The 27,767-nt window shown below is 40.3% G+C and overlaps 1 protein-coding gene across 1 annotated transcript in view; it reads left to right on the top strand.

The window, feature by feature from the left end:
* LAMA3 (laminin subunit alpha 3) overlaps positions 1 to 27,767 on the top strand; it is a 271,677-nt gene that overhangs the window by 93,553 nt on the left and 150,357 nt on the right. Inside the window, exons 16-22 of the mRNA XM_073631481.1 lie at positions 8,620 to 8,666; positions 10,306 to 10,405; positions 15,243 to 15,295; positions 18,937 to 19,042; positions 19,251 to 19,350; positions 22,205 to 22,361; positions 26,118 to 26,250. Of these exons, the coding sequence (XP_073487582.1) occupies positions 8,620 to 8,666; positions 10,306 to 10,405; positions 15,243 to 15,295; positions 18,937 to 19,042; positions 19,251 to 19,350; positions 22,205 to 22,361; positions 26,118 to 26,250 (696 nt within the window). The remainder of the gene's footprint in view (positions 1 to 8,619; positions 8,667 to 10,305; positions 10,406 to 15,242; positions 15,296 to 18,936; positions 19,043 to 19,250; positions 19,351 to 22,204; positions 22,362 to 26,117; positions 26,251 to 27,767) is intronic.

Here is a 27,767-nt window from a genome sequence, read left to right on the forward strand (position 1 = left end):
CTTCCTGCCATTACTGAAAACCATACAAAACTTACTCCACAATTGGAAGAATGGTCTACACTCGTGGTTTGGCCGATGCAATATATTAAAAATGATGATTTTACCCAAATTTTTGTACCTCCTACAGGCCATACCAATCCAAATACCAGCAACCTACTTTAAACAAGTACACACCCTATTCGTAACCTTCTTATGGGCTGGGAAAAAGCCACGCCTCCCTAGACAGACACTATCCCTCCCAAAACAACATGGAGGCCTGGCCATGCCGGAGATTAAGACATATTACCAAGCGATACACTTAAGCAGACTTATCGATTGGTGTCGACATACAGAAACCAAAATATGGCCACAATTAGAACAAGCACAATCTGAGATACCTCTTCAAAGAGCCCCATGGTGTAATGCGACACTCCCCTCACAAATGCGATGCCATCCCTTGATTGGCAATACCTTAAAAGTATGCACGCGGCTTCTAACACAATTTGGTTTGTCCACTAGGAACTCACCACTGAGGCCCATAATAGGTAATACCCAATTTGAACCAGGAATAAAAGACCATGTATTCCTCAGGCTAAAAGACACTGGGAAATATCAAGCTTCCGATTTCAGTACTGAGGGTAGATGGGCGACTCTCATCGAACTCTCGGACCCGAACGGACTATACCGCCTTGACTTTCTAAGAGCTCACCAACTATCACACTTCCTCAACAGTATGGCCCCACCTATAATAAAGGACCCACCCCTCACTAAATTTGAAGAAATATGTACGGAAAAAGGAACACTGACACATACGTTATCCCTGACTTACAACATGCTCATAACACCATCGGAAGACCAACACCCCAGTTTTGTTAAATGGGAACAAGATTTAAACCACCACTTTAACGCACAAGAACGACTCCACATCCTCCAATTCATACACAAATCATCCATATGTACTAAGTACCAGGAAACTAACTACAAGATCTTTACACGATGGTACAGAACACCAGCAGAATTACACAAATTCTACCCCGGTACATCTGAATTATGTTGGAGGTGTCAACAAGAGACGGGCACGTTATTACATATTTTCTGGTCCTGCCCCAAGATAAGAAGCTTTTGGGAGGCAGTTCGTAAGATAGTACAAAGATTCACTGACCGCACTGTCCCCGACGATCCAGCATATTTCCTGCTACATGCCACTGATACCCCCTCGCATATATACAAAAAGTCAATTGTAAGACACCTACTAGACGCGGCCAAAGCATGTATTCCACTTAATTGGAAATCTCCTCACCCACCCTCCATTGCTGGATGGTTTAGGAAGATAGACGAAATTAATAAATTGGAAGATCTAATCCTTACGAACCAAAACAGAAACGAAACATACTCCAGGACATGGCAGCTTTGGAATATGTTTCACTACTCAGAGGAGGGACAGGCCCTTGGGAGAGAAGATCCGAATTTGTGACCGGGAATAGAATAGAGTCAATTACAGGACCCTCTGACATTAAACTACCAACTAATGGATGTAGGACTGCTCTCGGTAGGCCACAATGGGGAGTCCATGTTCGCGAATATTCCCCCCCCCCACACCCCCCCTACCCTCTGTATTTCCACTTTTCTTCCCCTCTCTTGAACTCTAGCCTGTAACATAAAAACAGGCTATTTTTCCTTATTTTTTCTACAAGAAAACGAGAAAATGGAGGGGGGCAGGGCATGTGTAGGAACTCACTACAGACCCCACATAAATATTCTCACTGGATAATCATATTTTACTATAAATAATAGGTTGAGAAACACAGATACCGCTAGTGCTACACCCTGCTTCAGGAAACACTACCCATTATATATCTGTGAAAAGACACCAATCTTGCATAGCAGGTTTATTCAAGAAATCTACAATATATATAAAGCAAAGTATACCTATGTTATGTATATAATCGTTTAAACCGTATTGTTGATCTTCGTGTTGTCAATTAATGCTGTGTTGGTTCCTGTAAACCTGTCTCCTTTGATAAATAAAAAATTAAAAAAAAAAAAAAAAAGTGAAACGGTCCACGGAGTCTATGGACAGACGCGCTCTATGATCAGTAACAAAACCTCCTGCAGCACTGAATGCCCATTCTGGAGGCACGCTGAATGCAGGGCAGCCCAACATCTCAGTAGCATACTGGGCAAGTTCTGGCCAGTGGTCTATTCTCATGACCCAGTAAGTCAGTGGATCGTCAGCTGAAAAGCTCTCCATCTCTATTTTGGCCCCGAGGTAATCGTCTACCATGTGATGCAGATGCTGCCGATGGGATGTGGAAGCTGACAGCCCTGGGCGGTGAGGACTAAAAAAATTCCAAAATGCCTCACTTAGGCGGACGCCTTCTGCAACGCTCCTCTCTTAACCAACAGAAGACTCAAAACAACGTTTTCCACCACACTGTAACCTACTGGAGTCAGGAAAAACATTCAATAAAATCCCCTTTAACGTGTTCTCAAGAGATTATTTTGTCTGCACTCTCTGTGGAGACAGGATGAGTTCTGAGACCTTCCCCTTATAACGGTGGTCAAGGAGGGTTGCCAACCAGTAATCATCATCTCTTTTATGCCACGTATTCTTGGGTCCTTTCGCAGGCTTTGAAGCATGAGGTTCCCCATGCGCCTCAAATTTGCAGAGGCTTGAGAAGCAGACTCCTCGGGGTCATCCAGGATGACAGCATCTGGAACTTCCTCCTCCCAGCCACGTACTAGTCCCAAGGGTCCTGGGATTGGAAAGCCATCGCTTACAGATTGACGCATGTCTTCCTCTTCTTCAAAGCCTATGAAAGTGCCAGAATCCTCATCCTCCTCCCCTCTCTCCTCCTGTATGTTCTGTGACATAGGAATGATGGTGTCTGAATAAAGTGGGCCTTGAGAGCAAAGCAAGTCCTCCTCTTCCTCCTGCTGCTCTGCCTCCATTGTCCATAATGCCACGCAGAGTCTGCTCCAGCAGGAACACAACAGGGATTGTGTTACTGATGCATACACTGTCACTGTTCACCATCCTTGTGGCCTCCTCAAATGGTGACAATACAGTGCATGCATCCTTAATGATCAGCCATTGGCATGGGGAAAAAAAGCTGAGGTGGCCTGAGCCTGTCGTCGTGCCGTACTGGCACAGGTACTTGTTGACGGCCCTCTGCTGCATGTATAGCCGCTGCAGCATTCCCAAAGTTGTGTTCCACCTGGTGGGCATGTCACAAATCAGGCAGTTTACAGGCAGGTGGAATTCCTGCTGAATTTCAGCCAACCGAGCACTGGCTGTGTGGCACTTGAAAAATCCTATCCTGAACCACGAAGCACTAGAATTTGCATTTGGAGCACTTAGCACTTTATTCATTATATGTGTATAGAACTTGTCAATATTGTCACGGTCAATAATTTACAAGCACATTATCACATTGATGTTTTATATTCTGCTAGCGCTGTTAATTTATGTATTAATTTTTAAGGTTCTAGCACCTTTGTAATAGCTGCTGCGGTTTATCATTTATAATTTGTTATTCACTATTCCATCTAGCCCGAGTTCTATTTAATAATACACTGGCTGTGTATGACCACCTGAAATGGCTACAGACTCTTCTGGCCTGTTTTAGTACACCTTGCCACCCTGGGTATGTACTTAGGAAATGCTGCATCACCAAATTGAGGACATGTGCCAGGTATGGCACATGTGTCAACTTTCCCTGTCTAAGGGCAGACAGGAGGTTTGAGCCATTATCGGACACCACCATTCCTGGCTCCAGCTGGCGTGGTATGAACCACCTCTGGGCCTGTCCCTGCAGAGCTGCAAGAATCTCTGCTCCGGTGTGGTTCCTGTCCCCTAACACACCAGCTGAAGCACTGCATGGCACCTTTTAGCCTGACTCTGGGAATAGCCCTTTGAATAGGGGGCTATTCCCAGAGTCCTGAGGGGGTACCTAATGTTCATAGGACAATTCTGCAGAGGAGGGCATGGAGGTGGCTGAGGAGGAGGAGGGGGTAGAGCTCACAGGTCTGGCATCATCACCACTAGCTGTATGGAGACGTGGGGGCACAACAAGCTGCAGCGCCGAGCCCTGTCCTTCATCCTTTCGAGTTGCAAGCATCGTTACCCAGTGTGCTGTGAACGAAATATATCATCCCTGCCCATGCTTTCTGGACCACGTGTCAGCAGTAGGGTGGATTTTACGGCTGACTTCCTTGCCCAACAATGCCAAAGTAGTAGCAACTGGGAACCTGCCATTGTGGTACAGCACATTGTGCAAATTCACGGAAGGGGGCAGAATCCACCAGGCTGAAAGGCAGAACTTGGAGAGCCAACAGCTTTGACAAGCTTGCATTCAGATGCTGGGCATATGGGTGCCAGGGACTGTATTTTTTTTTCCGCTGCAGCAAATGGGGCAGAGAAATTTGCCTGCTACAGTCTACAACTGGTAGTGTGCTGCTAGGACCTGGGACACTCGGTGCTATACCATCACCCCCAGTGGAGGCTGCTGAAAGGTAATGACTCGGTATCGCAGGGGCAGACTGAAGTGGGTAAGGAGGAGGAGAAGGGACAGATTTGTACCCCTTTTGTGTGGCTTTTAGGTGTTCTTGCTGAGTGATTGGACGTTAAATGCCTTGTTAGGCATGTGGTACCCAAATGGTTGGTGTTTTTGCCACGTTTGATGTGCCTGAGACACAGTTTGCAGATGTGCTGAAAAAGGCCCAGACAGCTGAGCTTTGGGGAGTGGGCTGGGAGATAACAGCTGCAGAATGTGATGGAATAGGGTGGCTGTTCTCTACTCTTTCTTGATGTCGGCCTCCTTGGGGTTGTGCCGCCTCACCTTCAGTTTTCTCCTCTGCTCTATCTGGCACCCAAGTCACATCAGTGGCCTCATCATCATCATCTCCATCTCCTCCATCTTCATCATTACCACTGGAGACAACTTGGCAATACGCTGCGTCTTGGGGAACATGTCTACCAGTGTTCTTCCCTCTCTCTAGGCTCATGTTTCTGTCATCCTCAACCTCCGAACCAACATCTGAATCCAGTAATGGCTGGGCATCATCAAGGAGCAAGTGGCTGACTCTGTGGTCAAATAACTCAGCTGACTTCTCAATGGCTGATGTTGGGGCTATGACAGGAATAGATGTGGACAAGGAGGCAGGTGTATCCACTCTGCAAACTGCAGGGGACTGCACATTTGTCTCTGCTTGCGTGACAGAGGATGAGGAAGGTTTAGTAAGCCAGTCCACCACCTCCTCTGCATGCTGTGGCTGGATAGCACGGGCAAACTCACTAAACAGAGGAAATTATGCCCTGCCTGAGGACTGACCACCACGTCCACCTTTGCCTGTGGACACATGTGTTGCTGGACCCTTACAATGCCAAGGGAACGTCTGCCTCTCCTTGTTTTCCTCCCAGACATTATTGGGAGGGTGGGGATGGTGCTTATAAGCAAATGTAAAGAAGAAGTTGAAATCTGTACGTAGATGCACTTTAATCAATGTAAAGAGGTGTTTGGTGCACTTTAATTTGAGTACTCAACTACACAGACACACTCCACGGATACACTATAATATACTGCAATATAATGCGCCAAACGTACAGAGACGCACAGAACTATATGGTGTTAAACTGGCAGTAACGCACACAGAAGTAAATGGCTTTAAACTGGCAGTAACGCACAAAACTATATGGCATTAAACTGGCAGTAACACACACAGAACTATATGGCGTTAAGATGGCAGTAATGCACACAAAACGATATAGCTTTAAACTGGCAGGAACGCACACAGAACTATATGGCGTTAACTTGGCAGTAATGCACACAAAACAATATGGCGTTAAACTGGCAGTAACACACGCAAATTATATGGCGTTAAACTGGCAGTAACGCACACAGAAGTAAATGGTGTTAAACTGGCAGTAACGCACAAAACTATATGGCATTAAACTGGCAGTAGCGCACACAGAAGTAAATGGCGTTAAACTGGCAGTAACCCACAAAACAATATGACGTTAAACTGGCAGTAACGCACACAGAATTATATGGCGTTAAACTGGCAGTAGCACACGCAAAACTATATTGTGTTAAACTGGCAGTAACGCACGCAAAACGATATGGCGTTAAACTGGCAGTAACGCACTCAAAACGATATGGCATTAAACTGGCAGTAACGCACGCAAAACGCGTTAAACTGGCAGTAACGCATGCAAAAATATATGACGTTAAACTGGCAGTAACGCATGCAAAACGATATGGTGTTAAACTGGCAATAACTCACAGAGAAGTAAATGGCGTTAAACTGGCAGTAAAGGACATAGAAGTAAATGGCGTTAAACTGGCAGTAATGCAATCAAATAGACGGTGTTCAACCGTCACTACACTGATGCTATCTGAACTGTCCCTACTTTAGCTATACACTAATGTCAATATTACTGACACTACACTGAAACTATATGAGCTGTCCCTACTCCACACTAATTTATGTATGAATGACACAGTCTCACTACACTACAGTGAAACTATCTGAGCTGTCCCTACTCTAGCTGCACACTATGAAAAGCTGAATGATGGTCCTCCTCACTACACTCACACTATCCCTAGACTGACACTAAACTAATATTCTACACTGACAATTGAAGCAAAATTGCACAGTATAGCACACTAACTGATACCACTGAACAGAGCCCTGTTCTATCTCTCTCCAAACCAAAATCACACTGAAAATGGCTGCCATTGAAAGAATACTTTTATACTGTGGGACGGGAATGAGCCATGATTGGATAAAGTCATGATGACAGTGTCCAATCATGACTCTGACAGTGCGCTGTTCAGCGTTGCAATGCATTATGGCAGGTTCAGGGGGGCCGAACAAACGGTCAAACGACCCGTTTGTTCAGCTGTTCGCCGAATGAGCGAATAACGAATGTTCAGCCCGAACTTATGCTCGAGCCAAACTGTTCGCCCATCTCTATTGGCTTGTGAAATAAACATGTAAAGCAAGCTTTGCAAAGCAGGTTTGTGCAAGTCTTTAACTAAAGAAACCTTAAGTTCCATAATAGGGACGTTAAACATAAACCTTAATGGGAGTGATGACTGCACTTTAAATAATATGTTAGCGGTCTACAGCAGGCTTTCAACAAACTAGTAGTGCTAAAGCTGCTAGTAGCTTGTATAAAATGGTATTCATCACCCCCATTAGGATCTGTGCTTAACCTGCCCAAACTGTAGGCTAATGGTGCTTTGAAGGCTTCAAGAAAACTGTTGCAAGCTTTCCAAAAGCTTTAAAAATGCTTGCTGTACAATGTAAAACCCTAGGGCTAGGGCTTAGATAGCTCTAGAAGTAGTCTAGTATTATACTTGCAGCAACTTGTATCTGTTGTTGTTTACTGAGGAACTAGTAGAATATTTTGCAGGTATAAGCTACCTACAGATAATATGACAAGCTGCAGGATAATGCACCATCCACCTGTCAAACAATGTTGGTAATAAAGGATCATGGTGTAAATATTAATGTGTGCATCAGGAAAATGTGTATGCTTGGAAAGAGGAAGGGGAGCACCTAGCAGACATTGCAAGAGCTGGCCTCCCCAAGGGAAAATAATAATAATCAGCTAGAAAAGGTCTATGGTGACTGATCTATCTTCACCCCAAGAAAGCTTGGACAGGGAATATCTGCCATGGTCAGGTGAGGACTACAGCCAAAGAAATGTACCCTGGTCCTACCATAATGACTAGGCTACACTATTTTTTTTTAATATCCAATAGAGCCAACTCTGCCAAAACGTGGTTGTCTTGGAAATACTCATAAAAGCAAATTGTCATTTTAGGTCACCAAGGAGATAAGATCTGAGCTATTTTAGAATATAAACTGTCATGCCCCACAAATCAGTAGAGAAAAGCATTGCTCTTTAATGTCACCATATGGCAAAGAAATAGTAACTCGTTTGTTAAAACTCTAGCATATGTGAAAAAAAAATATTATTAATAATTCATACTTTTTAAATACATTTTAGTTTTTATAATCAACTTGTTAAAACAGAAGCTTGTCATTATTGCATGCTACAACCCATCTTTTTAACTGCTGAACCAGCATGTTGGCCTGCTATCCCCTTTATAGATAAAGGTATTTTTTTTTGTTTTTATTTTGTTTAAAGAAAAAAATATGAAATATAGCAGGTTAGTGTGAACAAAATAGATTGACAATAGATTGACAATTACATATCACATACAGAGCAATACAGATGTGGAAATACTTAGGAGTATCTTGTCTTCCATTCCTCACATATAAAAGTATGCTAACATACTCAATATTTCCTCGTACTTTCAATACTTTCAATACATAGTAAGACTTTAAGTAACCCCAAAAAATATACAAGAGAATAGGAAAAGAAACAGTGTTTCTTCTGATATGGGATGATATGGGATGATGACACAGACAACAAGCAGGGACTAGGACAAATGCACCTTTTCGCCTTGGTAACCAGTAATACTGAGTTTTTCTCATATAAACCTCAATGCTGTACTTATTCACATCTGAAAGTGTTAACAGTATGGTATATATTAACACTCTATAGTTTTATTCTTAGTTTTGGATAGTGTTATCAGAAGTGATTTTTATTATCTTTCATTACAGGCTTTAATGGTGAATGTAACCCAATTGGGACCATCAATTCTCAAGCCGTAAGTTGTTTTTACTTTCCCTCATATCATAAGAGTTATGCCCCGTACACACGATCGGATTTTCCGATGGAAAATGTCCGATTGGAGCGTGTTGTCGGAAATTCCGACCGTGTGTGGGCTCCATCGGACATTTTCCATCGGATTTTCCGACACACAAAGTTGGAGAGCAGGAGATAAAATTTTCCGACAACAAAATCCGTTGTTGGAAATTCCGATCGTGTGTACACAAATCCGATGGACAAAGTGCCACACATGCTCAGAATAAATAAAGAGATGAAAGCTATTGGCCACTGCCCCGTTTATAGTCCCGACGTACATGTTTTACGTCACCGCGTTTAAAACGATCGGATTTTCCGACAACTTTGTGTGACCGTGTGTATGCAAGACAAGTTTGAGCCAACATCCGTCGGAAAAAATCCTAGGATTTTGTTGTTGGAATGTCCGAACAAAGTCCGACCGTGTGTACGGGGCATTAATGGAGTTCATTTACTAAAGGCAAGTAGGCTGTTCATTATTCAAGGGAAGTTAAAGTCTACGTGGGACTTTTCCCCAGAGCTTGGTGAATGATGTGAAGCTCTGCTGACTTTCATCATCCAATCATGTGCAAGCAAAAATGCTGTATTTTCTTTATTATCCATGAATGGGTATTTTTTTGCTAAGTGAAATGTTACCATGTTCACTACACTGTAGGGGGAATTCCCTTGCAAAGTGCAACTTCCCTTACCAAGTGAGTAGCCTATTTGCTTTTAGTAAATTAACCCAAGTGTCAGTTCAGATGTTCATTTCTTTTCTCCTAGAGTTCTTGTTAATTGTGTAATAGTTGTTATGTGTGGTGTATAAAGTGGAACACATAAGGAACACCTTTTGCTAGGAACAAGGATTTACTGATACAGTATTATTTCCTATCATGCCCATGCCAGGTTAACTATTTATTTCATAAACGTTAGCTCTTCCTTTGAAATTGTGGTTCCTTTCAACATTTATTCTAATACTGTTGACTGAAGTATTGGAATAATTCAGTAATATCAGTAAAATCAGCTCTGGTGCTCACTTCACAGAAAACAAGCAGCTTAGAATGTAGTGACAGCAGATATTTAATAACATTGGGATATAGTTGAATACTTAAAGTGTAGGTATAACCAAATTGTTCAGAGTGAGAAAGGATTAGAACCCTTGTCACGTTTTATTGCTCTGTCTTTCTGCTAGATAGATTCACTCTCTCGATTTGTCCTTGTGGCCACTGTTACCAGACAGTGATGGGAAAATCAAACTTCAACAGTTGTCACCAGAACAAGAGGTGTAGGGAAATGATCAAATGTCAATTCAGAATGTCTGTTGAGATCTTTTTCACTTTTAGCATGGAAGTTTTTAATTGAGCAATAGCTGGAAATATTGTTGACAACAAGAACAACAGGTGAGATCTTCAAATTGGGAGACCTGGTCCAGTGACAACTCTCTAAAAGGGAAATTCCACTTACTTTGTAGAGATTTCTTTTACTTTCTGTGATATGAAGTATCCCCAATAGGTTGCAGACAGCAAAAAAACAAAAACAAAGAAAAAACAGTATTAATATTTGGAAATAAATGGGTGAAGGTTAAAAGGGTCTACATAACTTACCTAATTTTCTTCTTTTCACAGGGCCGCTGCCAGTGCCTGCCTAGAGTTGAGGGTATAACCTGTGATCATTGCAAGCCACTATATTGGAATTTGGATAAAGAAAATCCAAAAGGCTGCATTGGTAAGCTTCTGGTATACATTTAAAAACACCAACTAAAGAGGGAGATTAATATCACTTTGGTTTAGGTGGTTAAACATTGATATGTACAAAAGAAAAGTAAAACAGATGTACAGGTAACATGTACAGCAAAAATTCACTACTACATCCAATTTGCATGAAAGGAGTCTGTGAAGGCTCTCAATGGAACCGGTTCACACAGCTCCGGGTGGCCACAGAGCGCATTGCCCAGGGGTGCTGTGCGTCTTTGACTCCTTTTCAGGTCTGAATTCAGGCAAAAATATTGGCCTGATTCGTCCCTAAAATGGAGAACAGGGATGCACCGGACCCCTGCTGTGAGCCGCAGGTGTGAACCCAGCCTCAGTGTTGCTGGTTTGGCAAGAAAGTGCTCTTCTTGGCTAAGAAGCCCCCAAAACCACAGTGGCATTCATATACATCAACCCATGTAGTAAATACGCCAGGCCTATTAATAAAAAGATATCCCTTTATGATACAGGGAGCATCCTGTTCCAGAATGGAAGTATACTGTAATAATATATTTTACTACATATAACACACTGCAAATTTTAAATAATCCATGAATAATCCAAAGACACAGAAATAAGCGAGTGGATGAGATTATTGAAAATGAGAGCTCTGTGGAAATCACTTAAAGTGCAACTGTGGTGTAGTGGATAGCACCTTCGCCTAGCAGTAAGAAGGGTCGCTGGTTCGAATCCCAACCACGACACTACCTGCCTGGAGTTTGCATGTTCTCCCTGTGCCTGCGTGGGTTTCCTCCGGGTACTCCGGTTTCCTCCCACACTCCAAAGACATGCTGGTAGGTTAATTGGATCCAGTCTTAATTGTCCCTAGTATGTATGAATGTGAGTGAGGGACCTTAGATTGTAAGCTCCTTGAGGGTAGGGACTGATGTGAATGTACAATGTATATGTAAAGCGCTGCGTAAATTGATGGCGCTATATAAGTACCTGAAATAAATAAATACATTTTGAGCACGATAAACCAAAAAAGCTATTTGATTCATTTTTTATATTCATAGCAAACTCGCCAATCCATCCATGTCTTTGTGCTTTATTTTCTGAGAAATCACTTTGAAAAAAAAGTTTAAAACACGTAAATATAAAATAAATTCCTATCTATTTACTAATGTTGGCAGTCTACCATTAGATTAAATAACTCAAGATTGGATGGCATCCCTTTTTTGCAAGATGTTAATGTAGCCTTAGAGAGCTGAAACTAGTAGCTACATTTTTTTTACGTTTTAGCAAGCGCCGATGAGCTGAAATAGGTCCTAATAGTAACTCAGATTTTTTAAAAATGATTTAATAATTTTTTATTGCTAATTTAGAGTAGAAATACAATACAATGTATTATACACCAAAACAAACAGATAATATCAAAACAGTGTTAATTCACATCTTTCTATAACTTGTATAACCTTCCGCAATCATTGGGAAATAGTGGGTATAGGCTGCTTTCCCCTATATGAGGGAATTAAAGATTTGCTGGCGTTTAATAAATGTGGTGTTATATACACCCTATATTGACCTATTGATTCCTTAGTACAGTGAAATAGAAATGCCAAAGGTTCAGGACTAATTATTGCTCCTTGTATCAAAAAGATCATTTTCACCACTTCCTCCCTAAATGGTTAAATCTTCAAGACCACCATATATGCCCATATGTTGCTCGACCTCCACATTCTTTCCAACACAAGGGTGAATTTGACGTATACATAGCGTGTCATTTTACTGGTGTAAAATGCCATTGAGTAAGGAGTTTAAAATTTACCTCCTCCATTCTGCATGAAGTGGCCAACATATAGATAAGTTGTATAGCGTTATCTTTTTGTTTATCTGTAAATCGAATTTGCAAATCAGATTCCCAGCTACTAATATAATCTGGGTGTCCCGGATTTTGCAAAATCGACAAAGCTTTATAAAATTGACCCCTTAGCGGGTCCTTATTTTGCATAATATCTTCAACTGTATATATCCCCATTGATCCAAAAATATTGGTTAGGATTCCCCGCTCAGAGACCTTAATGGTTTAATCTTTGAATCCTCCATTGCATGATGTAATAGCGGTATAGACTCTGGGAACCATAATTCAAAACCCTTATCTAAGGCCCCTGGCATAAAATACTTATGTCCCAACAAGGGCATTACTGGGGAGTTATATTCCCAGCAATATTGAGTATGCAAAGAATCCCATAATGCCAACATAGATCTAGTCAGTGGAGATATTGTGGATGCCAGCCCCCTCAATAATCAAGGTTTCCAAGATGCAATTGCAATGTTGGTATCTGTGCCATTTCTATTTCTACCCATAGTCTTTCTGGCATATTTTCAGTCTGCCATGCGTGTCATAATAATTGCTTGATAGTATAATTTAACGTTTGGTAAGGCCACCCCCCCCCACACTCTTTTTGGATGATATAAAATATTATGTGATATTCTAGTACAATGTCCCTTCCAGATAAAGTGTGCAATAGTAAACTGAAGCGTCGAAAAAAATCCTGCAGGTACTCCCAAGGGTAACATTTGAAAAGAGTATAAAACTCGGGGAAAAACATTCATTTTTATAACGTTGATCTTACCTAATCATGAGTGACAGATGGAAGATCATCTGAGTAAATCTAGTTTAATTTTATTAAACAAAGGAAGATAATTATATCAAAATAAATTAGTAAGATTAGATGTAAGGTAAATGCCTAGATATTTTAACGTAGAAGATTGCCAGGTAAAGGGAAATAACGGTTTTAAAGTTTCTGCTTCACGCATGGGTTTCAATCTATTTAATATTTTAGATTTAGTCTTATTAACTTTAAAGTTAGATATGGATTGAAATTCTCGTATTAATCTAAGCAAATTTGGCAAAAGTAATCCCAGGTTGTTGAACATAAATAACACACCTAATGTATTCTTAACACAACAAAAGGTCCATATAATCAACAGAATTCTTGTGAATAAATAAATCTGTCTTCACTCCAATCACCGTGATTTTTTAAAGTGCAAAAATGCTTCAATTAAAGTGCTTCACCCAAAGTGGTAAATCTAAATGCTCACCAGATAACATCGGCCACCAAGTGGCCCACAGGCATGTAGTATAAGGTATCTTTAAGACATCCAATGTGTCCGACCAGGAATCACACAGCATACGGCATCTGTTTAGTAGATATGCCAAATTTCCAATCCGAGCAGTAGTGGCATATGTGTATATATGTTTCCTTATGTTGAACCCATATCCCAATAATCTGCAAATGTAGCTCCTCCGTACAGAGCCACAGAAAGGCATAAATAGTGTAGTAATGTTTTTTTTAATCTGTTAAAATGCAGCACTTACATATCAAATGTTCAGTGTAAAAAAACAGCAGGAATACGAATGCAGCTTGAAGGAGAGCAAAAGCCAGTCCGTCACCAATGAATTACTCCGTGGTGTGCGGCGTGCGTCTCAGCTGTAGGGCGGAAATGGAGGATTCGTGTATTGTGTGTCGAGCCTCGATTTCAATGCATTTCTCTCTCAGGCGCGCGTCATCAGGAAATCTAGCTTATACTACATATACTACATATCGGGCACCAAGTGGCCTGTGGACCACTTGGTGCTCGATAATATCTGGTGAGCGTTTAGATTTACCACTTTGGGTGAAGCACTTTAATTGAAGCATTTTGCACTTTAGAAAATGGAGTGAACACAGAAGATTTATTTATTCACAAGAATTCTGTTGATTATATGGACTTTTTGTTGTGTTAAGAATACATTGGCTGTGCATTTTGAACCATTTTTAATCATTAGTATACTTATATTATTTCATTCGTTGATATAGCACACACTTAATATTAGCTTTATTATATAGCACATTTGTTTGTTGCACCCTTTATTTTCTTCTTTTCATGATTATTAGTTGTTACTAATTTTAGGTGCAGCATCAGACATATCAGGAATTTTTATTTGGCGCTGATACCCCACTTCTTCACTTCACATAAATAACACATCGTCTGCATATGCAGATAATTTATGTTCCTTTCCCTTCACTTTTACACCATATGTGTTTGGGTTCTTCTGTACAGTCGAAAGAAAGGGTTCTAAAAAAATGGATAAATAAAATTGGTGACAATGGGTAACCCTGCTGCGTACTGTTTTTAAGGGTGAATGCGTCACTTAATAGTAACTCTGATATACAGATCAGGACTTCGGCTGTCAAACTGATAACAATTACTGGCAGCTACATGCCCTGGCAAAAAGAGAAAACAAATAGGGACTTTAGGATATAATATATACACTCTGGTTACTTAAAGTGGAAGTCCAGGATAAAGCTAACTAAGCTTAAAACTGCTCTCACCCCCCTTCTAACTCCTACACTAACCGTCTATACTAACCTCAATGGTGGCTTCAGGGGAGAAGAGGGGCAGTCGACAATGGATGCCCCATAGTAAGCCTTTGGGTGACTTCACCGCCCAGACATTCCATCCATTGCCGGCTCTCTCTCCTTTCCCCTGAAGCTGGCCACTGGGGAGATTACGTAACCGGTCCTTTTATAGGGTAGTTATGTTAGTATAGGATTTAGGGGTGGGAATAGTTTCAAGCTCAGTTAGATCTATTGTTGAATTTAACTTTAACTAATTAATATTACTGGGTTTTTTCTTATTCAAATTATTAGGTAGTCATTGTGCTAATCCAAAATTAATTATTTTTATTTTTGATTTTATATTACTGACATTTTCCCACCACAATCATGCAGACATAATGGCCACTTTAGTGGCAGCCACTACAGCACTGTGCATCTCATGTAACATGTCAGCTCTACAAATAACATCAAGCTTAATTGTACTTTCAGACTGCTCCTGTGAGATAGATGGAACAATAAGTGGAATAGGGGAATGCCACCAGGTAAGAAATGCAAATATATGTATATTTTATATGCATTTTTGTATAAAGAATTTTTTTTTCTTTTTGTATTATCACGTTTTATTGATTTTGGCAAAATAAAAGGAAACAGAATAAATGTTCTTTGAAAACATACAATATGCTGTACAAATGACGCGCCGCACCAATTCCCAAAAGTAGTTTCTTTACTACTTTTGGCGATTTCGGGGTGTGAATTCCATTGACATCTGTGCAAAAACCCGCACAGATGTCTCTGAAATTGCCCCCGAATCCAGGACTGACATGCGGGAATGTAATCATGCGAGTTCAGATTTCATTCCTGTAGTCAGTGTAAACCTACACTTAAGTTTGAGAGTATGACTTTTGTCCAGCAGCTCCATGATTTCCCTTTGTTTCTCTTTCTTAATTCTGGTGCCATGTGCAATCAATTCCCTTTAATTACAGCCTTGTAGCCTTCCCATACCGCCTGTGTGGACACATCCTCGGGTATAAAAACTGCGTTGATGCAGTGGGGTTTATTTACTAAAACTGGAGTGTGCAAAATCTGGTGCAACTCTACATAGAAACCATCAAATTCAGCTTCCAGGTTTTATTGTCAAAGTTTAATTGAACAAGCTGAATTTAGAAGCTGATTGGCTACCATATACAGCTGCACGAAATTCTGCGTGCACCAGTAGTAAATCTCCCCCAATATGTTCTACTAATACAATGGCATTAATGATGTGGTTACTTCCTTAGACAAGATCAAAACATTCATCTTTTGGAAATCTTTGTAAAGCAGGGGACAACCCTATGGCTATTGTTTATTGCCTTCCATTTTGAACTATAATCTATAATTTCTGGGGTGAGGGTGGGTTGTATTTATTGTAAACATACCTGGTGATCCTGCCTTCACGTGACTTCCTCATAGGGTGACAATGAAGCCTCATAGGGTCTGAACTGCAGAACTGTCACCCTATTTGGTCATCTTGGCAAGAACTACTGTACAAGCCAATATGGTGACAGTACCTACTTGTTTGGACTGAATCCATTGAGATCAGCCAATTGCTGCAAATAAAGTGTTCCTGAAAGCCCTCTCTTACTTTGAGTAGCAGTGGTTTAGGGAATTAGGGTTAGTGGCACAAATGGTCACGTACTTGCGGCTGTTGAGGCAAAAGTACAATCCCTGGAAGCTAGCAGGGAAATCTTCTGAACTTTGCACAACACAAGCAGAAAGTTTGTCAAAAACAGGTAAACATTGCATGAAAAATTAAGTACATATGGAGAAGCTGAATGTATTAAAGCAGGGGTCTCAAACTGGCGGCCCTCCAGCTGTTGAGAAACTACAAGTCCCATGAGGCATTGCAAGGCTGACAGTTACAAGCATGACTCCCACAGGCAGAGACATGATGGGACTTGTAGTTTCGCAACAGCTGGAGGGCCGCCAGTTTGAGACCACTGTATTAAAGCTTACTACTAACAAAGTAGTGTTTGTGGAGGGTTTAGTTCTACTTTAAAGTAAACCATCTTTAATAAAGAGGAATTAAGTTTTTAGGAAACTCCTTCTGCTGCTTGTGGTCTACTACTAGAATTTTGCTCCAAAATAAACTATATTAGCTCCCAAACCTACTTTACTAAAATATTTGGAGAATTCCAAAGAATTTCCGAAGGAAACTTGCAATATAGTCAATGGCAAACCTTGAAGTAATGATGTCAGCTTACTGACACTAGACCAAAAAACTGATTTCTGAGCACATATACTTAACCACATGTCTTTAATCATAGATAATATATTTTCTTTGAAGCTTTTCCAGCTGCACAATAAGTAGAATTAGTGGAATCAAGACGAATTATATGTAAGCCTTAGATACAAAACAGTGTAAAATGAATGTACTGTATACAGGGTAAGTTAACAGAACAAAGATTTTCATATGAAATTATTTGTTTGTAGCTTGGGGGACACAGACATCTGGGGTTATAAGGACAGTATGGTAAACCTGGCCTAAGGGGCATGTCATTAAATTTCATAACTGAACTTATTGCTAAAGTATATGAAGTATTGTATAAAAACTTTACCAATCCTCCTATTGCTTCCACTTACTCTGTTGAGTATACTATTGAAAACACTTTGTTATATCTTCAATAAGTGCAAATAAAATAGCTGTTGACCCTACACAAAATCTTGCTAGCTAATAACGTTGTGTGCTCTCTGCCTGTGCTGCATTCATATCAGCTGCATTGTTCACAGCTATCTCCGTGAACTACAAAATATTTCCCACCAGGGACGTGCAGTCAGTGGAGGCAGGTGAGGCAGACACTCACCTGCCATGAACATAAACAAAAAAAGCAAATAAAAAAAACCAAAAAACGATCGAGCTTTGAGGGTTGTAGCTTGGCGACCTGGGGTCACAGAGACCCTAAATTTGGGGGGTAGGTAGCTGAAATCCTACCCCACCACTGGTCAAAATGGGGCTCCTACAACCTATGGTTCCCGAGATACGGGGCTCCTTGCGCAGCCTGTCAGAAGCTACATACAGAGCTGTTTGCAGTAGACTGAGAGGATGAGCTCACAGTGCCTCTCCTCACTTCTTGTCAGAGGCACTGAGCTCAATGGACAGCTTGGAGTCTTGGACCAATGGTAACCATATATTATTATGCTATATGTTATAATAGCTAAAGTTATAATTTATTATTTCTCTATTTACTGTGAAATTACTGGTTGGAAGTTATAACTTCAAACTTCAGTAATTTGTCCGTTAAGCCACCTGCTTGAGTACAGTTTTTGAACATATAGTAAATTACCTTAAAAACAATATATAATAATTATTTGTATATTACGTACGTATGGTAATTAACCCCTTGCCACCCTGGCCAGTTCTGACACTCCTACATGTAAAAGTCATCTTTTTTTTGCTAGAAAATCACTCAGAACACCCAAACATTATATATATATTTTTTTAGCAGACACCCTAGAGAATAAAATGGTGGTCGTTGCAACTTTTTATGTCACACTGTATTTGCGCAGAAAATTTTCAAACGCATTTTTTTTTAAAGAAACTGTTTCATGAATAAAAAAATAAAAAAAAACAGTAAAGTTAGCCTGATTTTTTTGTATAATGTGAAAGATTATATTAGGTCGAGTAAATAGATTCCCTAACATGTCACGCTTTAAAATTGCACACACTTGTGGAATGGCGCCAAACTTCAGTACTTAAAAATTAACGCTGTAAATTTTTTTACAGGTTACATGTTTAGAGTTACAGAGGAGGTCTAGTGCTAGAATTATTGCTCTCGCTCTAACGTTCACGGCGTATGTAACTTGTGTGTATCTGGCTCTGATACTAGCCAGTGCCTCACCAGCCACTGACCTCACCGCACGTCTCTGTTTCCCACCTATGTTATGGAGCAGAGCAGGGGTTGTTTTCCCAAGGACAGCAAGTTTGTCACTGGCAGGATTACCAGGTGAAAATACAAGAAAAAAAAAACCTTAAAAAAAAAAAAAAAAAAACACAGAATGAAGCCACCAGCTCTAAAGACTAGTAAGCTGCAATATATTATATTTTTGTTTTTGAGTTTAGATATGCTTTAATGTTACAATATGTTGAGAATGACCTTTTTATGAATTAAGCCTGATTTTTGTTTATATTCAACATTTTCTTGCCCAGACTGATGGTGACTGCCATTGTAAGCCAAACACTTGCAGCACATCATGTGGAACCTGTGACGAGGGCTATTTTTTCCTAGAAGGCAGGAATTATTTTGGATGCAAAGGTAAAACATCATATGTTTGTTATATATAGAAAAGTTGCAGTATATTTTCCTAACTATGCTGGGTAGGGGAAATACATATCTACTGACTTCAACACAGAATAATAATGAACATTGCTATCAATTTAGTATAGTGGTGTATACTTGCAATTTATGTCAGATGTGGATTTTGGTTTGCTTTGGTATATCTTGCATCTTGTTACTTTGATAGGTTGTCAGTGTGATGTGGGAGGAGCAGTCAGCCATCTGTGTGATGAATCGTCAGGAAAATGCTCTTGCAGAAAAAACATTGAAGGCAACAACTGTAAAATGTAGGTGAATGTACTTTAAAGCTTTAGCATTGTTAAGCTAGTGTACAGTTGTTCTGAAATCAAATTGTAAGTTTGTGTCAACTCATACTTTTACAATTTTTCTTGGATAAAGTGTTACAAACCCCACAACAGTAAAATCAGTCTGTATATGCAGTAAAGCATGCTTGTTATACTCACTGTGCAACCTAAGGGGTTAATCCTTCGCATTGTGTAAAAAAGGCTGTTTGATCCTGTCTTCTCTGATCCTCCCCTTCTTTTACTGTCCCCAATCCATCTGCTGATAGCACAGAGCCCTAGGAGGCACTCTGCACATGCTCAGTTTGGGGTGTATTGTTTTTTTTGGGAGGGTGCATGTGATCATCACAGGGTCAACCAGCACTGTCCAGACAGAAATTTAGAGGTCATGAAGCCTCATAAGACAGTCAGAGGAGAATGAAAACACCTCCTAAAAGCTTTAACCAGTGCTTGGCCAGACACTGATAGAAGTCACAAGACTGCTATATACTGCTGATGAGAAGAGGTATTTAGCAGTTTATATTTACTAAAACGATTGCATTTCCATGTTCTGTGTACTGTGGGTGACCAGATAGTGAATACAGGGTCCTGGGTTTAGTAGCACTTTAGTTCCACTAAACAATTTTCTGTTAGAGACAGAGAAGATGATGTATAATAGACATTTGCAGAATGGAAAAATTTGTTTTTTTTTCGGATAGATTCGTTATGTAACTAATATCCTTTCGTTAATTCGTTTCGGAATTTGTTTAGTTTAGTTTTGTTTAATTTTGTTTTATTAGGTTTCTAACTAATTCCAAATTTTGAGTGGACAAAAAATTATTGACCGATTCAAATTCTGCGTGAAGAATAGCTGGTTGTTAAGGAGCGGGCTGGGAAGCAGGCCACCACGTCCTTAACAACCAATGACTCATCAGCTGTCAGCGGACATCAACATGTGGACAAGTGCTTTAGAGTGTGGGGGGGGGGGGGGCAGAGTCTCTTCTGCCCCAAAGGACCCCCCAGTGTTGAGGACATGTGGTTCATCCTCCTCCTTTCCTACATCTGAATCTCCAAATAACCAAAAAGTCATCAGAATTTACATTCGGACCGAAACTAATTGCACATGTCCAATGTATAATCGTCACTTAAAGAATATTTCTAGGCATGAGTATTTTATACATATACCATACCTGGATGATGCCCCTGGAAACTGGAAATCACTGAAGTAGATAGCGCTACTCCCATGATCTCCACTTGCTTCCGGGTCCCATGCTGAGCCCCCGCACTTCTACTTACTGAACACAGGAGATTAGCTGCTCAGAACCCTGAATGCTTTGAATTTTCTCAATAAAAACAAAGCACTCTCTGACTAAACAGGGTGGAGAGTGTGATGTCATCACCCTGCCTCTCCATCACATCCAATCAGAGAATGCGTTGTGTTCTCTGAAAGGCACTCGTGCTGGACAACAGACCTCCTGTGTTCTGTGTGCAGTACTCAACATGGGACCCGGAAGTAAGTGATTTCCAGCTTCCAGGAGCATTGGCCAGATATGGTATATACATAGTTACATATGTCCAAGCTGGACCAATGTACCTATGTATAAAACACTCATGCCTAGAATGATTCTTTAATTCCTGAGCCAGCTACTTCCACCCCCTCCACGGCCCAGCACTTCAGTGAGCGTGTGGGGGGTTTGGACAGAGCAGAGAGCCGGTGACTTGCAGTCACCAGTTCTCTGCTCACAGAGAATTGAGAACTGAGCAGTCAGCGGTCTTTGATTGTTCAGTTCTCAGTCTTAGAAGCCATGGGGGACAGATGCAGTATCAGACAGATGCTGCATTCACCTAGGTAAGTATGATTTCTAAAAAAAAAAAAGTAAACCAAACTTCTCTTTTAAATTTTAACAGTGTATGCTTCTGATTACGCCCTATTCCATCTTCCCTATATATATAAAAAAAAATCTTTGTTTTACAAATAAACATTTAATACATGGATTACCAGAGCTCCATGGCTTAGCTGAAGAGAAAGCATGGCAGTAGTTGTTTCCTTTCCAGTTGGGGCATCTGACTGAAACTTAAGTCAAAGCTGTCTGCTAAGTGATAAATCACAACTCTGATGACCCTGTTGATTAATCTGAATCCATTATAAGCAACATGCTTATTACAACACATGATTACCAGAAATCGTACAGCATGTGAAAAGAAGCCTATAGCTCCGTCTGCTGGCTTGATGAAAAACTGAATAATGTTTATAATATTAGAAATAATATTTATATGTAATATTTCATAGCTACCCAACTAAAGAAAAATACAAATGTTTTTTTCCTTTAATCTTGACTATATTAAACAAAGTAAAACATGTACCATATATTATCTTTTACACTACACTATAAATTTAATTTACCGAAATAATTTAAAATTCTTAGTCAAAGGTCCAAAACACTTCACATCTGTTTCTGAATGTGGCGCTTGCTTCCCTATGTTTAAAGAATCTTAGATGGCAGTAGTTGTAAAAGTCTAATCATATTATTTCAGTTTTTTTAATTACATGCACACACTTTAGATTTATAAAGGTTGACCTGTTTATTATATGGTTGAACATTGCCCAACTGTATCTTAAAATAGTGGTCTCTCTAGAAAACATACATCCAGCATTCAAAGTAATGTACTTCCTCTAAACCCAGCTTATGTTTGCTGTTTGCAGTTGTATATTAGAGTTTTGTAATGTAAACATTATTATTATTTTTATTATTATTATTATTAATATTAGCTAGGATTTATATAGCACCAACACTTTACGTTGTAAATCTCTGACAATAGATACACACCTAAAAGTAACTTCTGAATGTTATTTTTACAGACCAAAGAAAAAATTCTACTTCCCTGACCTCTATCAAATGAAATATGAAATAGAGGATGGCACAAGTTCTGATGGAAGGGCCATTCGTTTTGGATACAACGCAGAGGAGTTTCCTGGGTTCAGTTGGCGGGGATATGCTCCCATGTCATCCATACAAGTATGACAATTATTCTAAAACAGAAAATTGGACAGAGCTGCAGCATCCCCTTTAAGCCCAACTCCAATTTTGATCATGGATAATAAAGCTTTTATAGTCTATCCAGGCTGGCTGTAGAAATAATCAGGCAGCTGTAACGCCGAATCACATCAGAAAGCCCATTGCCCATTCTACATCTACAAAGCTAAACACACTTTTGGCTGCTTTAGCAGCCTGGAATTGCCTACCAGCTGCCATTTGTAAATGGTGCTAGTAGACAAGTGGTTAAGGTAATTGAGCTTGAAACGAACATGTGGGTGGTCTTTGGGTCTGAATAACAAACTCTGCATTGCAAGCTGCAAGAGCAGCTTAGGGAGAGATTCCTTCTTAGGTACAGTACAAAAATGTATTTAGGATGCAATTATAAGATAAAATATTATAGAGTATTATCTTTTAGGCCGCATCATATTCTACTTTCATGACATGAGAATGTTTGTAGTTGTGTTTTTCAATAGAAGATTACTGCAGGTCTTTCCTTTAAATCTCCTATTTGGCTGTCCGTTTGTAAAATTTTAGCAGGTATTATGAAATGATGTTTATATTATTTGCATTATTGCCAAAAAAAAGCAGTCAGGAATTTGCAATAGCGTTTGATAACATTCTTGTAATATGTGTTCCACATCTGTGGGTGTTCTTTTTTTAAACATGCTAAATAAACCATTAAAGGATAAAGTGCTAAAGCCACAACAGTAAAATCAGTCTGTGTATGCAGTAAAGAATGCTTGTTATACTCACTGTGTAACCTAAGGGGTTAATCCTCCACATTGTATAAAAAGGCTGTTTGATCCTGTCTTCTCTGATCCTCCCCTACCAATCCATCTGCTGATAGAACAGAGCCCTAGGTGGCACTCTGCACATGCTCAGTTTGGTGCATACAGCTAGAGAGTTTTTTTTTTTTTTCTTGAGAGAGAGAGAGAGAGAGAGTACATGTGATTGGCACGGGGCCAATCAGCACTTTCCAGACAGAAAGTTAGGGGCCATGCAGCCCCATAGGACAGTCAGAGGAGAAGGAAAACTCCTCCTACAAGCTTTAACCAGTGCTCAGCTGGACACTGATAGAAGTCACAAGACTGCTATATACTGATGATGAGAAAAGGTATTTAGCAGTTTATATATACTAAAATAATTGAAATGTTATGTTCTGTGTACTGTGGGAGACCAGATATAGTGAATGCAGGGTCCTGGGTTTAGTAACACTATAAGTTCACCTTTTAAGACTTGAACATGTAACATCTTCCCACATCTTCCTGCAGCTGCTCCCCAGTCCACTGCCTCTAGTGACAGTGAGCTAGGGATCTTCATCCCGAACTCGCTGTCACAATTTTCTAAAAAACGCTCCGCCCACACGGCCGCGTCATTCATTTACAGAGGTCTGTAAATGGGAAAGCTACAACTATTGACATTAATATTTAAAACCTTGTGAGCTGCTATGTTAATCCAGGGAAGCTGCAAGCACTACCCACACTTCCTAAATATGTGACTGAACAAAATATATATCAGTATAAGTGCAGTGCTAGACTTTACATAAAATTAACCCCTAGGGGTATTCAGTGCAAAAATATATGTAAACAATTATAAATTAAAGTGCATTGTGCAATATTCAAAAAGTGTCCTTGGTATAGATCATCCAATGTGATTTGCAGTAAAGTGCAAGTGTAAATTCCTCCACACAGTGTCCTTATATAAATCAAACACGAGTGGAGACGGCATGCCAGTCCATTTTGTGAATAATAAACCACTTATAGGTGAAATCGATCTCTCCACAATCATCCACCTCTGTGTATGTTCTAAAAATCCTTGTTCTCCCTCCACCGGTTGTGCCCTCACCTTATAGGCTTTGTAACTGTGCCTTTGAGAATAAACAATCCTCTGGGTTGCTCCTTCTAATATTCCTCCTCCTTATAAATTGCCCATGAACTCAGGTCACATCAATCACCTTCCAATATCATGCCTCATTGATGCTGCCTGTGGACCCCAATCTCATTGATGACATGCAAAGCAATCAAATTGATGAACATGGAGTGTGGACTTCTGACACCAACTGCTGTCACGTTTTCACAACTGTTTTGTCCTTCAGGTGGAGTGGTGGGCTCCAGGTCTCCTCATGGGGACAGTGTCTCTTCCTCCTCCTCTTTCTCTCGGCCCGCTCTGTCTTCTCTCCAGCAGGACGGAAAAAGGGAATGAGGCAGGGCCGACGTGAATGGATGCAAAACAGCTTCTTCTAAGCCTGCAGTGTGTGAGAAGGATAGATAGAGAAACAGAAAAAGAGAGAAAAGCTCCCACTCAGCACAGCCTCCTTCCTTCCATCTATCTCTTTTTAAGGCAAGGGCAAAACCGATGGAGGGAGCACAAGGATTTTTAGAACATACACAGAGGTGGATGATTGTGGAGAGATTGATTTCATCTATAAGTGGTTTATTATTCAATTATATACTTTATAATTGTTTATATATATTTTTGAACTGGTTACCCCTAGGGGTTAATTTTGTGTAAATTCTAGTGCTGCACTTATTTTGATATACAACTAATGACAGCCTTTAAAGCTGTCGGATTGTAGTTTTCAATGAACTAGCAGGGCACTGTTAAGCGCTCTAGGTAGTTCATTGTCTTTTCCTGTTAGAGCGTAACTGCCTGCCCGTATGAGGTATGAGCAGCCAGTTTACATTGACAGTCCTGCATGGCACCTGCAATCTGCTGACCGTGGGTTCAATGGTTTACAGGCTCCTAGTAAACAAATATTAAATGCACGTTTTTTTACCTGCAAAAAGATGTGCATATATTACTTTTTTTTTTTTTTTTTTTACAAAGGTGAACTTATCCTTTAAATTACACATATATATACCGTATATAAGTGTATAAGTTGCCAGGGGACTTCTTCTGTCAGTCTTGTGTTTGGGACACGTCTATCGGACAGCACAGGAAGGCTTTGGACAACATTGCAGTTAGGTAATACAGCTTGGTAGGTCCAAGATGTACTGCAGCTTCTGACTGGATGTAGAAACAGCAGATGCACACCAATGAGGTTATTCATGCGCTTTTCCTTCCTGTGGGTATGTTATGGGACTAACTGCACTTTGTAAAACTTATGCTGCACATATATTAGATGTATTTCAAATACATTGAATGTATTAAAGTTAAAATACATTTAATGCTTGAAAACTAACGCATAGCTTAATTAAAAAAATGTTTATACCTGCTTGGAGTTCAGTTTTGTTGCTGCAGTAAAATCAACTCCTATGTATAGTGCTAACTCCAGTATTATTAGTAGATTAGGAGATATTCATATCCATGTCTTGTTTTGCTTTGTCTCTGCAGCCAGACCTGGTTACACTTGTCTGCAGCCTGCATTCCCTTCTTTCATCTCCTTTCTATGCTCCGCTCCCTTTCTGCATGTCTACAAAATAAATATCTCAGTTGGTAAAGGATTCCTTCATACCTGAGACATTATTTGTAAGTGTCCTTTCTTTAAAACTATCTTTATATCTTTGCTGGTCATCAGATCTAAGGTTAGAAAGTCAACAATTTACATTAAAAAGATAGAAGCATGCAAAAAGTCTGTATATTTTATAGGGAAAACTCTAATTATACAACTTGTTCTTAGAGGTAAGCTTATCTTACCCAGTAAGATAAACCCAGCATTTCGGAATGCATAATGAATGTACATACTGTACCCTGCTTTTCTAAGTATGCATAAATCATTTTCTATATTTTTCACAGAATGAAGTTAGGATCCCAGTTAGCGTGGGTAAATCAAATCTCAACTTATTTCGTATTATTTTGAGATACATTAATCCTCAAGTAAATCCTATAACTGGGAATATCACTGCTTTCAGATCTCGGCTGAGCAAAGGTAAGGCTGAGTCAAATGTAGGTATTTACACTGCTTGCATAAAAAAGTACATTTAAAGTATATGTGAACCCTTACTTTGTAAAACAAACTATTCAGTTTAAAATAGAAATATGAAGCAAAACATTTGTGTATTGTGATATTGCTCGAGGTATAGCTCAAGTGTGTAATGCATTCCAGTGTGTCCACGACAGTGGCCCGACAAAGCAAAGTCCAACAGCATGAACAGTTGCCCTCACAGGGGTTTTCACCATCAGTTCAAACATGAAAATAAATTATAACAACCCTCTTTGCTCTCTTTTGCACCATCGCTACTCAGGCCTCAACCTCAGACCTTTGGGTTGATCCCTCAGATCGGTTCACAGTACCTAGTGTGCTTATATACAATCCTGACACCTCTCTTATGCATTCTCTGCATATTCCTTGCAGCTCCCTGCTGCACGGGCCCTCACCCTGGCCTCTCGATAAGGAAATCTCCTGGCACCCGTATAGAATCCTCCTGTCTTCTAGCCTGAGACCATCTGGCTTTTGGATAGAGCACACCTGTCCCCACAAAAGAGCACACCTGCCTCCTAGATAGAGCCTTGAGCTTAGGGCTGCTGTTAGAAATCATGGGACCTCGTACAGCCTACCTGACAGCCCCCCCTCCTCTGAATATATCAAGACTATATTTTCACTAAAAATACACTAAAATCATTATTAGTGGACAGAAACATAACAGAAATCCTGTGTGAATTAGCCCTTGTTTAGTTGTTGTTTACAATTACATTTTTTAAAAAAATGTTAAACATTTTTACAATTATTTTATTTCAATTTTTTTAAAAATTACTTATTACATTACATTTATTGGGGGAGGATATACCAGGAACAATGCCCTGTGTCTGTGTCTCTCCCTGCAGCAGCTGAAAGCCAGCAGGAGGGGGAGAAATTAGCTTTTTTAGCTGCTGCAGAGAACAGCACAGGGCATCCTTCTGCAATTGCCCAACCGCACCAATTCCTCCTGCTGTTCGGGCCCCCCTGTGTGCCTGGGCCCCCTGCAGGAGGACTATTGGTTCCCCCCCTATCAGCGGCCCTGCTTGAGCTATGCCCAAACCTATAATTATAAAGCCTGTGCGCACCCGCACACGCAGCCTGCTGGTCCCCACAAAGACCTGGACACTGGGTTGGGGGCTTCTTCCCTCCCAAAGCTCTTTGAAGCCTCCAAACTCCAAGACCCAGTCTGGGATTAAGAAACTCAGAGAAAACTGAAAAAACAGTTTTCTCTGCTCATAATCGATCTTCTGGAGCCCCTGCATTTGTGTGAACCATGTGTCACTTTTGCCGATTCTTATACAGTGGCAGGGCCTCATACTGTCACAATATACAGTATATATACAACATTCTAAATACCTTTTTTTATCTTTTTGTATGAAAGGGGTGTGTCAGCAGTAGACAGAGCAATAGTAGTACACAGAAATTCCCAGTGATGGTTTGTGCAGGAAGGGGGCAGGGGGTGTTGTCAGCACAAGTCTGATCATTGG

Source organism: Aquarana catesbeiana, linkage group LG05 (genome assembly GCF_042186555.1).
Source record: "Aquarana catesbeiana isolate 2022-GZ linkage group LG05, ASM4218655v1, whole genome shotgun sequence".
Classification (NCBI taxonomy): domain Eukaryota; kingdom Metazoa; phylum Chordata; class Amphibia; order Anura; family Ranidae; genus Aquarana; species Aquarana catesbeiana.